Here is a 14,523-nt window from a genome sequence, read left to right as displayed (position 1 = left end):
TTTTTTTAATTTGAATTTAATTTAGTTTTTCTAAAGCTGATTATTTGCTTCATGGTCTTTTTTTTCATCAGTCGCAACTATTAAAATAGATTTCCCATGTTTTTTGTAGCTTTGGAGGCATCGGTTTCAACTCTGGTTCATGAAGAGTTTTACACCTAAAGGAAGGGTTACATTTATCAGTAAATTTTCAGCTACTTTACTGTTCTTACAGTCATAACTGCAATGTTAGATTTCTGAAACTGACAGAAAATGTTCCAAATCAAACCAAAGATACTGTGTCCACTTCAATTAAAATAATAGATTTTTAGAACAGTTCCGTCAAGAGTCCATATTCTAAACCTCACTTTTACAAACAACTAGACTTGGCCTGCTCGTGCCCTTTGAATTTTCAAAAAGTCAAAGCATTTCACTTGATAGCGTCGGGACACAGCGTGTGATTTTTGCATGGCCTCTCAAGTCCACCCAAGGTGACCAGAAGCGGTTGCTGCCGTGCAGACGAGAACCGACCTGGCCTCGCGTTGGCGTCCTTGCAGTCGTTTACAGCTGTTTCTGCTTTAACTGACATCATAGGCAGCCAGCTCTGCTGACTGCCGCTGCGCCACAGGGCCTTCACGCAATTTGAGGTCTATAGGAGATCTATAGGCATCTGAAAATGTAAACCAAATTGTACCTGCAAGGAAGGCCACACTCGTGCCATTTTTGAAAGCAAAGTGGCAACTGATATCGCGACAGGAACAAGCATTTGTTTCTTAATCTGACTGTAGCGGTAGCCTTTGCCATCCGTGTAAGAGCTTCTTTATATGCTGGCCTTTAAAGCGTAGCTGTGTATACGTGTGGGTGTATTTCAGTATTGTTCACCCTTTCGTGCCAGCATCCTTAATTTAACTGCGGGAGCCGAGCTTCTGGCCCCAGTGGATTAATTAACAGAAATGCAAAGATGCACCTCGTCAGCATCGCTCAGGTGATTCAAACTGATGGACACGTGGAGACCGAGTTGCTGTAATTCATCCGTGAACGTATCTTCCGCAGAGCAGCAGGGCAGCGCCGATATTGGTTTCCTTGTTGTAGCCCGACCTCCCCATAACTATTAGTAGAGCTAATAGAGCTAACAGCAGAGCTCACCCGTCGCCTCGGCGGTTTAGCCGTGAATTCATGGGCGCGGTGCAGCGCCTGCTGAGGTCGACAGAGTGGCTCCTGCTGATTTCAGTGAGCTGTCCGTACAGTTCAAACTCCTCACCTCTCTCCCTGAGCGAGGGCTTCAGCACAGCTTTCCTAGCTCAGCAAGCGGGCAGGAGAGCGCTGTCTCAGAGCATCCTTAAAAATGTATGAAGCAGCTTGCGTGACAAGTATGGGAACGGAGAGCTCCCATACTTTACTTTTCTATCACCGTTTCATTATTTATTGACAATTTTTCTGACCTTAGTTTTGGAGTGCATATTGATTTATACGGTGAGGTCCTTTTTACAAATCTTTATAATTTAGACGTTGCATTAAATTCAAACAGGAAGACCTCAGTTCTGCAGGTGTACTGGCCCTGTGAGGCTGAACATCCGCATGGCATCTGCATCTGCGGTTTTTCCTTCCTTACACTGCCAGCTCAGTGGCAGAGAGGCCCTTAAGAATATATCAGTTCTTCTTAAAGTTACTTCTGAAAGGTAGAAAGCACCTGGCAGGTCTTTTAAAAGTGTAGCGCTGTATGAAACATCAAAGTTCTGCTTAGAGAAACCAAAAATGTGCTTCAATTCCTGTTTCATTAGACCATTCAGGAGTAGACAACAATGCAACAATCAAGTCTCCTGGCATTCGGTTAGACAGATGCACGGTGTATTACATTGATGTATTACAGGTGTATGATCTCAGTTAAAGTATGGCAGTCACGCTTTTACTTTAAGACACATTGATTAAGGACTTTTTCTTGGAATTAGAAGGCTTAAATCTAAAAAACAAAATGAATCATCTTTTAAAAAAATGATCCACATTACTTGGAATCTTCATTTTCAGTCACTTAAACATAATCTCCAGTAAGTATAAATCAATTTATAGTCTTGCTGAAATCAATATAGCTACGCTGATTTATATCAATGGCAAATTTGGCTCCTGAACTAGTTTTACTGATACCCTTGTGTTTCTTAAGTGATAACTCCGATGATTATAGTCAACAGCAACTGTTGGTTTTATTTTGTTGTGTGAAACGTAGCTGGTATTTTTAATGCTTTCATAAAAATGCCACTTTTAGCAGACTGCAACATCAACATTTAACGAGTTGTTATAGATCTTCACGTTGTCTACGAGGGTGCAGTCTTCATGGTGAAAGAAAAATGAAACTTGCTGGTTATAAAGTACAGCCGCTTGTAGGGGTGATGGGGAATTCTGATTTCTCCATCTAGAAACGGGAAACTTGGCACATTTTTCCGAAGTGTTTTGGCTGTTTCGTATCTGTGTGATCACAAACTTGAACAGCATGAAGATGTGATTTTACGTCATCTGTCAAAACACTATGAGAAGTCCAAAAGATGTAATGGTGCAAGTCACAAAGCCATGAAGGGCAGAGCTATGGTGATTGCCCATATGGCAAAGGGGACATTACAGGTAGTTGCAGGTTATCAGCTGAAATGCACCCAAACACCTTGTCCCTGTTCAACATTATGCATTCAGTTGGCTTGAAAGTGTGACGAGTGATGAGTGGTGTTCCTCAGGAGTCAGTGTTGGGACTGGCACTGTTTAACATCTGTGTTGGTGACATGGACAGTGGGATTAAGTGCACCCTCAGCAAGGTTGCTGACGACACCAAGCTGTGTGGTATGGTCGACATGCTGGAGGGAAGGGATGCCATCCAGAGGGACCTTGACAGGCTTGAGAGGTGGACCAATGTGAACCTCATGAACTGCAACAAGGCTGTCCTGGTTTCAGCAAGTTCAAGGTCCTGCACATGGGTCGGGGCAATCCCAAGCACAAACACAGGCTGGTCAGAGAATGGATTGAGAGCAGCCCTGCTGAGAAGGACTTGGGGGTATTGGTTGAGGAGAAGCTCAACATGACCTGGCAGTATGCACTTGCAGCCCAGAAGGCCAACCATATCCTTGGCTGCAGCCAAAGCAGCGTGGCCAGCAAGTCAAGGGAGGTGATTCTGCTCCTCTGCTCTGCTCTCATGAGACCCCACCTGGAGTCCTGCGTCCAGCTCTGGAGCCCTCAACACAGGAAAGACATGGACCTGCTGGAGGTGGTCCAGAGGAGGGCCACCAAAGTGATCAGAGGTCTGGAGCACCTCACCTGTGATGACAGGCTGAGAGAGTTGGGGTTGTTCAGCCTGGAGAAGAGAAGGCTCCGGGGACACCTTATTTCAGCGTTTCAGTACTTAAAGGGGGCCTATAACAAAGACAGGGACAGACTTTTTAGCAGGGCCTGTTGCAATAGGGCAAGGAGTAATGGTTTTAAACTAAAAGAGGGAGATTTAGACTAGATAGAAGGATGAAATTTTTCACTATGGGGGTGGGGAAACACCGGCATAGGTTGCCCAGAGAAGTTGTGGATGCCCCATCCCTGGAAGTGTTCAAGGCCAGATTGGGCAGGGCTTTGAGCAACCTGGTCTAGTGGAAGGTGTCCCTGCCCATGGCAGGGGGGTTGAACTAGATGATCTTCAAGGTCCCTTCCAACCCAAACCATTCCACGATTCTATTTTTCTATGAAAAATGTCCCCCAAACACTGAGCACATCAATCAGTGCTCTTGGACAGCCAAGCAGAGGTTGAAGCTACGCTGAAGAAGGGAAGAGTGCCTGCCTGCTCTCACAGCAGCTACTTCTCTAATGAAAACCTGTGCCCTGCCACCTCCCTCCTTCCTCTCCCCTTCTGCTACTTGGCTTCTCACTAAGCCTGTCATTTAAGGGAGAATTTGGGCCTTTTGCCTTTTATTCTGGATGACCTTAGAGGGCTGCAGAATTATTCAGTACAGTTTTTGTTTTGAAAAAGTCGCCTCGAAAGGAGTCTGCGAGCTCCTGAACTTGCTGATTGTGTGCTCCTATTTACTGAGAGCGAGCTGAGGTTCCCATTCATTCAAGCAGTCAGTAATTTGCATGGGGAGATTTCAGCTCCATTTTCCATTACTGATCAATACCAGCCCTAGAGAGTGGAGCCCTGTTAGTCAAAGCTTCCTTCAGAACTTTTTTATTGTTCAGTTCCAGCATTTTACTGCAACATTTGCAAGAAAATAATAATTATTAAACAAACAAACAGCATTGTGAAGGCACTTCCACGCTGAACAGATCCTGGGAAGAAAAAAAAAAACAATCACAGGCATAAGTTAAAGCCTGTCTACTGCTTTGATTCTCTTCATTTCATTTTCCTCTAAGTTTCCAGCAAGCACTCACCTGACCCTTCGCCTGGATGCTGAGTCAAGGGAGGCACCACGAAGCTCAGCTGGGTCCTGGGAGCAGCTGCTCACCTCCCCACTCCAGGGAGGAATGACTCTGCATCTGGAATCCCTTTGCTTCCCTTTGCAGACAGTCACTTTTCCCAGCTAACAAGAGGGAGGGCAGAGCTGGTGCTGAGCTCCTCACTGAGACACCACCAGGCTGAGACTTGCGTCAGCCAAGCAAGGAGATACAGGACTGATCTTCTTTACCCCCCTGCTTCACTGAGCAGGACAGAGGATCAAGATAACCAAGGAGTTGGCTTTATTGTTCTTTTAGCATATTTATATCTGATGTTGCAGAGTGTTGCGAGCCTTGCAGGTCTGATTCTTAGCCTGTTGGTGTGGGAATGATTTCATAGAATCATGGAATCATAGAATAGTTTGCACTGGAAGGGACCTTTAAAGGCCATCTAGTCCAACCCCCCTGCAATGAGCAGGGACATCTTCAACTAGAGCAGCTTGCTCAGAGCCCCATCCAAGCTGACCTTGAATGTTTCCACGGATGGGGCAGCTACCACCTCTGGGTAACTTGTTCCTCATTCTAAAAATTTCTTCCTTAGATCTAACCTAAATCTGCCCTCTTTTAGTATAAATCCATTACCCCTTGCCCTACCGCAACAGGCCCTGCTAAAAAGTCTGCCCCATATTTCTTGTAAGTCCCCTTAAAGTACTGGAAGGCTACAGTAAGGTCTCCCGGGAGCCTTCTCTTCTCCAGGCTGAACAACCCCAGCTCTCTCAGACTGTCCTCGCAGGAGAGGTGCTCCAGACCTCTGATCATTTTGGTGGCCCTCCTCTGGACCATCTCCAGCAGGTCCATGTCTTTCCTGTGCTGAGGGCTCCAGAGCTGGACGCAGGACTCCAGGTGGGGTCTCACCAGAGTGGAGCAGAGGGGCAGAGTCACCTCCCTTGACCTGCTGGCCACGCTGTTTTGGATGCAGCCCAGGATAGGCTTGGCCTTCTGGGCTGCGAGCGCACATTGCCGGCTCATGTCCAGCTTTTCATCCACCAGTACCCCCAAGTCCTTCTCGGCAGGGCTGCTCTCCATCTCTTCACCCCCCAGCCTATATTGATACCGGGAGTTGCCCTGACCCAGGGGCAGGACCCTGCGCTTGGCCTTGTTGAACCTTATGAGGTTCACACAGACACATTCCTCGAGCTTGTCCCCCTCTGGATGGCATCCTGTCCCTCAGGCATTTCAACATGGTGGAGATGGTTCTGCGGCTCCAGTCTGTGTGTTTCTGCAGGATACACAGACGAAGATGGACAGTGAGGGAGCACCAGCTGGTTTCAAACAGTGACAGCAGCAATTGTAAGAAATGTTATTGCTGCTATCAGTCTGGCTTCAGATCAAGCTGCTGCAGTCTAAGAAAGCTTTGCCTGCTAGCTTTTAATGGTTTGTCAGTTTTTGAAGTGACAACGACCTCTGAACATTGCTTGTGCTCTTTTTTTCATCAAACCTCTCACCTTGGCTTTGCAAACCTTCCACCCTTTCCTTATATCTAAGCTTTTCCTGTAGCTAGTCCTTGTCCTGAAAAACAGCCTGTGAGTATCAGAAAAGGCTTAACTGATTTATTTACAGTGAGCTGGAAAACCCCACTAAACTTCTTAATCAGCATAAACCTGAACTTAAAGCTAGCTGTCAGCAGCTCTGTTGCCCTCGCTTCCTTTCAAATGAAATTACAATATCCCATCAGTGCTTCCCCTTCTAAACTCAGGACAAGCCAAGAGGTGCCCAACACAGTAGCACTCCGTCTTTGCCGGTGCTTGTACCCCCCACCCCAGCACTGCACTACGTGGGTCCCGAATCAACATAACTACATCAGCAAGGCACTTTACCCACGCTAACATAGCTGTATGGCTTCAAATTTGGCATGATCTCTGATCCCATGGGATCATGCCAGAGAGATCTTTAAGAGGGTTTTTTACCCACTTGCCTATTCAAGTAAGCTGTGTGAATATCCTGCTCACCCAGACGTATTCTTATCTTTATTAAATAAAATATCCTGTCATAATCACCAGTCCTACTTTATAAACTTGGCTAAAATAATCTTTCAGACAGCATGGAATTTCCTTCACGTGGCAACAAAAACTTGAAAAATCATCAGGTTATCATTATCACTGAGGGTATCTGTGTTGGAGCGTTGTGAAGTCAGATTGCTTTTGCTTTAGTAGAAGTTATGATTAATCAAAAAATGCATATATCTATCATGTGACAAGTTGGTAAGAGAATCTTTTTTACAGTCTGTGACAATCTCTGTATTGAATATAGCACAAATCCTTAAATTTTTCTGGAGTAGATGAAAGAAAAAGTATATGCAAGCTCTCTGGGATTTGAAAGAAGTATGAGGTAAATCTTCAGGGAGAAAGGAGTGCATCTCAGCTTGGTTTAGTTCTGCAAACAAGATAGCTATCAAATAAAATCCCAGAAAAGTTGAGCAGTGGTATTTTTTCCTCCGTGTAGCCTATCAAATTCATCCCAGCCCTTCCCATGACTGAAGCTGACCTCCAGAAGAAGGATATAAATATCTCCTGTTTTTGCAAAACATTTTATATCAGCTTAACTGTGCTGAAATAAGGGTAAATAATTTTTGCCCAGTGCTGCATTAACACTGAAAATACTCTCTTTTTGGTAGAATATGTTGCTTATGGTAAATATCATAATAAGTGACTTTTAGCATTTGTTTACAAATATTTATTGAAGCCAACATTTTCTTAAATGTACAATACTAAATAATTCATTAGAAGGTTAGCCACGCGAAAAAAAAAAAGACTGAGGTAGCTGTGGCTTAAATTGTCGCATTCAGAGTTGACTGGATGTTTATTATTTGTGTAGAAACTCAATGTTTCTAAATATAGCAGATTCCCCTTTTTAAAAAATGTATCAGAATACTATAGTTTTAGAATGTCCTTTGTACTAATTAAGCCAAGATGCATGAATTATTAAATATGCTCATTTGCAGTGCTCATGCACTTGAAAGGTTTGCTTTCATTACTAATAAGGCACACACACCGCTGAAAAGAGGTAATTAGAGCATCAAAGGCAATGAACCATCCTGAAACTTCATAATGCCTTGCCTGAAAAAAATCATTATTCATCTGAACAGCAAGAAACCAAAAAAATGTCTACACTGTTGTGTCCAGAAGGTTAAGAACCAAAGTCTTTCCAAGTAACTCCATAGATACAGCAAGAGGCTTTTAATCTGAAAAATACCTTCAGAACTGATGTAGGAATGGCAAAAGTGAACCCCTGTGGTTATATTTCAAAAACTGTGTTTTTAAGTCAGAAGAACATTAGTTCTTATAAACCAAAGAATGTTTTCATCCTGTGACACCATTTCAATCCTAGCAAACAAGAAAAAGTTCCATTCTTAGAATTTTTCTTTTCCAATGATTTTAATAATCTGCTTTGTTTTATAAGCAGTTGCAGGGACGGATGCTTCTTGCAGATAAGAAGGATTATGGTAGGAAAATGTGTACATCATCCTAAAAAATGAGTGCTCTGTGTAAGCCGTGTCGGAGATTGTGAGTTGCATATCCAGCTTTGGAGAACAGGTTACACTCTCTGGTTTCTCATTACTGCAATCCCTTTGGAACTTCGCCCCCAGACATTTAGAATATTACAGTAAAATGACTGCATATTGTTTACAGAGATTATTGACTGTGCTTTCTTATGCAGACACAGGGAGGGAAAAAAGTCTTTTTTACATAGCCTGAAACTCTTAAATACACGTGAGAAATGTCTAGACAGCAGCTTGAAAGCCAACCCTCATCTCTGGAAGGTTCAACACTTATCTTTTTTCATAGCCTGTGCCTCTCCGCCGCTCTCAAGCAGCCGTGACGTGTTGAGATACAGAAGCGGCTCCCCAAGGTGGCCGCGGGACACTGCCAGGGAGCCGTGCCCTGGCTTCTGCCCCGCACCGGCTCCTCCCTGGAAAGTTGACTGTAAAACAGAAAATGGAGTAGTAAGAGGGAATGCATGTAAAATGCCCTGGCTGGTCTCAATAAAGCAGCGGGCTTTCTGCCACCAGGCAGCAGCCCATCACGGCCGGGGTCAGGGTGGCAGACATCTTCGGGAAAAGGCCTGTGGCTGTGGGAAATAGGGATGGAGGTTCAGCTCAGAAAATTGAGAGCGCAGGGGAAACCCGGCTTGCGCGCCCTGGCAGTCTCTGAACCTCCCTGGGTCCCCCTGAGGCGAGGGGAGGTGTCACTTGGGCGCTGTGGCTAGCCGCCAGGTTGGCCGGCCGGCCGAAGCTGTGGCTGCCCCAGAGGCCTGCTTAGCCGCCCGCCTTTGCTGGGGCCCCGCGCAGCGATAACCCGCTCCTCAGGCAGCCGGTGGAGGCCCTCCCCGCCCTCGTCAGTGGGCCTCCATTGGCGGAGGCCAGCAGGCGCGGGGCAGCACCACCCGCTCCCCCACTCTGGGGGTGCTCGCTTCTCTCCCCAGCGGGGAGCAGTGGGCAGCGATAAGGCTCCTTATTTATGGCCCTGCGGTGCTGCAAAAGATACCGCCGTAGAGAGCAACACAAGCGTTTCCCATCCAGGCTGCCTCCTCCCCGCAGCCCACAGGGAACGGTCGTTGGAGCAGACTACCCCCACAACCGCGTTTCGGAAGGACTCGGTCCAAAAGGGAGCCCAGAAGCAAAATAACTGGGGTGCCGGGTGGTGGCCAGGGGATCGGGGTCTGGGTGTGAAGCGAAGCTGTTGGGCAGCACAGACGTACCCGCAGGCCGCTCGGTTGGATGCCTGTAGTTAGGTGGAGCGAGCCGGCACCCGCCGGTTCCCGCGTCCGTATCCTACCAGCGGCAGGTACATTGCTGTCTCCGCTGAAATAGGTCTCGTACACAGAATGTTTGGCAGGAAAGGTACTGTAGGAAAGTAAGGTAAATGAGTAAAATCAATGAATGTTACCACGATACATTTTTCAAGTGGCAATCAGTACAATTATGCGCACAAACCTCCCCCCCCCCCAACCTTACGCCAATGTTGCCGTGGTGCATATGGCAGCCTGATCTTGAGATGCGCACATCTTGCTCTATGGGGGTTAAATGCCTTGTACCATGCATCTCTCCTGGAGACGTAGCTAGAATAAAACATATGGTGTCAGACGGTGCCTGGGGGATTTCTACAGGAATTTCTACAGTGATTCTGTCCAAATGTAACTTCTCAGCAATTCTCTGTCTGTGACCTGAAATTATGGATGGAGCAGATGCTGTTAGTCTTTTAGGTAAGATTTGCAGTGCCTTGACTTCTATGAGAAAGCAAAGGACCTGTTTTATTTTAAATCACTGGGCAGCTTTTAGCTTGGTTAGGAAAAACAGAATTGTTATGCATTGTTTTATTACAAAGAAGTGCTTTCCTGGTCTAGAGTTTGTGCCACCGGCACAGGCCAGCCTTAATTTCTACTGCTGTAAATAGCTCATGTAGACACAGATGTAGCAGTGCCAAGAGCCTTCTACTTTGAAGACTCAGGATGTATCCCATCTGTAGATGAGACTATGGTTTTGGTATCTATCAGCCATAAAAAGGAAGCTATATACCTGCAGAGGTCTGTAAAGAAGGGGAAATACTGTTCTTGAATGCACCTGTAACAGCGCTTTTTTTTCATATATAAGTGAGGTTACACCATCAAATATTTTTAGAAGGGAATGTCATTATGTGCCTGATTGCCTCTCATTTCCTTGCAGCAACTTTTTGAATGCCTAACAGGCAGGGCTAGAATAAATAAGGCAATCTGATTTCTGTAGCAGGTCTAATACATGCACAGATATGTGGAAGGTAACACTCAACTCTGCCTAATTCCAGACCGCAGGTCCAAGGCACCTGTTTGAACTCAGTAGCTCTGCAAAGGCAAATCCTCTGGACTGAGCAGGCTGCCATCACCAGCCTCACACAGAAATGCCCAGGGATGAGGACAAACAGCAAGTAAGCGGTTTCCTTAATATAGAACAGAAAGGAAGGTTGATGCCAAAGCTGGGGTGCCAGCCCCAATGCATTTTGTGGCCAAAAACCAGCAGCATATTGATGGCCATAGTGGTAGAAAATCATTAGTGGTTTAAACATGGTGATGATGGATGGCAGGTAAATGTTACATTAGGACAAGAACGCTTTTCTGCTTTATTCAGAAATCTCTTTAAAACTCTAGCCGTAACACACATGCATCCGTTTTAAATAACTCATTCTTACTCTAGATTGGGGGTCAGGAATTGTAATTGTGTAGGTTTTAATTTAAAATGCAAAGTAAGAAATGGAAATCTACTGAGCCTCCACATTTTCCAAGTTTTGACAAATGAAAACCAAGACCTTTCCTTTTAGGATTTTGAGAAAAACTTCCTGGGCTTTTCAGTTTATCTTCTTCATGCTGTGCGTGCATATAAAAGATGTTACACTTCGCATTGTAGTCAGTCTGTTATGAAAACAAATACTAACAGTGGATTCTTAGGGATCTGCCCAAAAGGAGTTTGTTGACCCTTGGTTCTGTAAGATCATAGTGTATCAAATGGCCAACAAACAATATATCAATTCTAAACACTGCAGCTGGATTGATTACAGGTAATCCGCCTTGGTAGCCAAATCCCCCAGCCGATAGGTGAGCGTAACACAGCGCATGACGCTAAGTAAGGAGTTGTTTTTCGCTTTTGCCTCCCCAGGTGATCTCATGCATTTGCCACCCTACCTTAGGATGGACTTTTTATTAAACCGTGGCGTGCAGGGCACGAGCAGAGACCTGGGTTTGGGGCAAGCCTGCTTGGAGCCGCAGAAAAGCCGAACCTTGAAGCGCCCCACCGTCCTGGAGCCGATACCCATGGAGACATCATCCACGAGAGAAGTACAGTCATGGCAACCTGGTGCCGTGGCAACGTTACCTCAGCGAGAAGGTGCTGAGCTAGGACAGGCTGCAAAAATGAGCAGCTCCCAAGAATCCCTGCTGGACTCCCGGGGCCACTTGAAAGGCAACAATCCCTACGCAAAATCTTACACCCTGGTATAACAAAAAGAGCATGGCTGGACAGTGGCTGTAAATATTTACACTGAAAAAAAAATCCAATGAAAGCTACCTTTTTTTTATTGAATTCCAATATTTATAATTAAAGAAGATTGCCAAACTATTTGACAAAAAAAAAAATAATACTATGAACGACAGACAGTGCAAAGACTCTCTTGCTTTTTTTCTGTCTGAGTGTGAGCTTCATCTGACTGGACATCTGAATTTTTGGGAAAAAGAGTCCAGTTTTCTGATCTTCACAAACGTTTGTGTTTTTACTGATTTTCTACAAAGTGCATGGAGACTTAACTAAAACATTTTAATGGGAAGTTCCATCATACAAGATTTAGAAGGAAAAAATCACAAAAAAAAAAAATCACCCTATTTGTGAATTCAACAGGAACATTGATTTGGAAAAACAAAAAGTCTTTTGTCATGTTTGCACTTTTTTTTTAATTAGAAAATGGGTCCTTGATTGTTCTTTTTTTGTTGTTAATTAGGATGAGTGATGTCAGTGGAGTGAGGGGATTGACCTGTTTGTTTTTTTTTTTTAATATTAATTTAATGAGACACTCTTTGCATTTTGTCTATGCGAAATAAAAGGGTCTTCTGCCTTTATTTGTGATGTCTGCTTCCATCGCCTTCCGCTGGTACTTAGTTTTCCCGAAGTGTAATAGCCATGTCAGTACCGTACTCTGAACAATGTCTTCTTGTACCTTAGTCAGAAAAGGAGAGCGGGGGTCCTACCTCTGGAAAAAAATGGAGTTGAGAGCCAGAACAGCGCAAGTCCCTAGTGCTCTGAATCAAACTCACCTGGGACTCTCTGCATTTGCTTCATCTGCCATTGGGAGGCTTTCGTTCGGCTTCAGTATTTTTTGGATGAGAAGAAATGTGTTGATGTTACATTACTTAGTCCCTAGGAATGGATCTTTAGTCCATTTGGGAGCTGCACTCACAGAAGTTAGTCTCTTACTGGAGAAAAAACCCCCAGTTTTTCCTGTAATAGGAGAAAGGGGAGGGAAAAGTTATTCCAGGTCTAAGATCAACGCAGCTTTATTTAGAGGAAAAAATCTTTTCACAGAGGAGCTGTCAGTTCATATTAGTTTGTTGCATCTTTCGATTACACGAGAAGTGATATTGCTTGCTTTATACAAAGCATAAATAATTGAATACTACAGTTGGTGGGTTTGACACAACAGCATTTGAGCCGCCTCGCTAAGTGCCTCCTCGTGTATGTTCTGGCCACTTTTGTGTGCCCTGACCAGGAGAACACGGTGCAGAGTATCCCAGACTAGTGCTATCGTGAACATGCTGTTCAGCGCTGGCTGGAAATATTACCTGGGGTCTGAAAGCAATAAAACTCAGTAATCTTGAGCAGGCTGAGAACCTCCTGCAGCTTCCCTGGCTGGTGACAGTGTAGGCACTGCTAATGCAAACATTTCTGCACCATGCTCAGTTCAAATTGTTTAAAAATAGAAAAATGCCATTATGTATAATTGTTTCATTGCTATTATTAATGTAATTATGTGGTTACAATGGCACTAAGTTAGCAAAGTACATACGTATCTTGAAATGAATCAAGTTGCACTTTCATCCTTAGCTCTGTCAGTCAAGCCCAAGTGCTAAAGTCCTGGAAAGTCCTACAGAAGCAGCCAAATGAAGACACCCTTAAGGTATGTACTTCTTACAAACCTACAGAGAAGTGCTGAAATGTCACTCAGATAAGGAACTATTACCTATCTAGTCTGCCTATTTGACCAATATGTTGGTAAAGCACATTAAAAAAAAAAACAACCAAGAACCCAAAACATAAAAGAAACAAAAAAACCCCAACCTTTTGCCTCTGTAAAAAAATAATAAAAAAAAAAAATATCTCTTAAGTATTTTCAAACAGAATGAAAAAAAAATGTGTTGAAAAATGATTAAATTATTTATTTGCTTTGGGTTTTTTTCTATATAGAAATATTCTGCAAATAGAAACCTAATTTAAACATGCAGAAAGGAATTTCTTGTATTATTTGCTATGAAAAAATCTACAAAACCCTCAGCTTTTATTGGAGATTTCATTTTTGGACAATCCAGTTCTTTCTGATTCTCACAAGAGTCAGTGAGAATCAGTATGCTCAGCTTGAGCTGGATGGGACATGAGTACTGTGTTTACAAATAAAAATTGATTTTCTCAGTAGCATTCAGGACTTTTGAGTCTCAGGACACTTTCATCTTCCATTCAAGCTTCCTTCTTGTCCTTTGAAAAATGGCCAAAACCTTTTGGGCAAAATAGGCTTGATCCATTCCCACGGTTCTTTGCTGCCCTCCAGCACATGGATGGCAGGTCCCATGGCAGCACTCCCTACCAAAACCTGCCTTCAGTGACAGACAAGAATGAGCATGAGATGGAGGGAGGAAATATTCATGTTTTAAGTTCCTGGTGACTGTTGATAATGGAAATACCCTAACATCCCCCTAAATCTACATTTGGCTGACAATCTGGAAAGTCCCAGCTGTCCTTGACTTAACGAGACTTCCTCCTCATCTGTATTCAATATGCCTGTTAATATTCAACCTCCTTATAAAGTGAAGATGCCTTTTGGGGGCTCCATATTCAAAGAAATTCATGGCAAGTCTCCTGCTGGTTAAAATCAGAGTGGAATTGGCTGTTGTTTAGCACATGGAGGCTCAGACCTGCAGGATGCCTGGCTCCATGCCCTGGACCCAACTAGCTCTTCGGCACGCGTAACTGTAAACATGTGTACGGTCCCCTTGGCTTGGGGGTTTTGTTGGCTTTTAATTTTCCAAACATCACTGGAGCTGTAGAGCTAGTTAAACATATAACAGAAGCTTTAAGGAAATGTCTGTCCTACTCTCATCTAGCCAAGGTTTGGAGGTAGAAGTAATCTCTTTTCTCAGATCAGTACAGCTGGGATCACTCAAGTCCCTGCAGTTTTGTAGGACCAAGATAAGAGAAAACATGTTGATGTGTCCCTACCAGCATTATTTTAAACATTTCCCTGTAACAGAACCATCAAAATCCATGGATCCTTTAAGTCTGTATTCCGCCGTGTGATCTACTTCCCCATTGCATCAAACACCCTCTTGGGAAATACTCACTTGAAGTGAAAAAGACAGTTGGTACCA

The 14,523-nt window shown here is 44.2% G+C and overlaps 1 protein-coding gene across 1 annotated transcript in view; it reads left to right on the top strand.

Annotated features, from left to right (window-relative positions):
* The window catches only part of DSCAM (DS cell adhesion molecule), a 491,161-nt gene extending 477,261 nt beyond the window's left edge, over positions 1 to 13,900 (top strand). The window contains exon 33 of the mRNA XM_082014240.1: positions 11,054 to 13,900. Within this exon, the coding sequence (XP_081870366.1) occupies positions 11,054 to 11,394 (341 nt within the window). The 3' untranslated portion in view covers positions 11,395 to 13,900. The remainder of the gene's footprint in view (positions 1 to 11,053) is intronic.
* The last annotated feature ends 623 nt before the right edge of the window (positions 13,901 to 14,523 follow it).

The sequence above is a fragment of the Phaethon aethereus genome (assembly GCF_964289735.1).
Source record: "Phaethon aethereus genome assembly, chromosome: 1".
Lineage (NCBI taxonomy): Eukaryota > Metazoa > Chordata > Aves > Phaethontiformes > Phaethontidae > Phaethon > Phaethon aethereus.
Note: the sequence above shows the minus strand (reverse complement) of the source record. Positions and strands in the feature narration are given on the sequence as shown.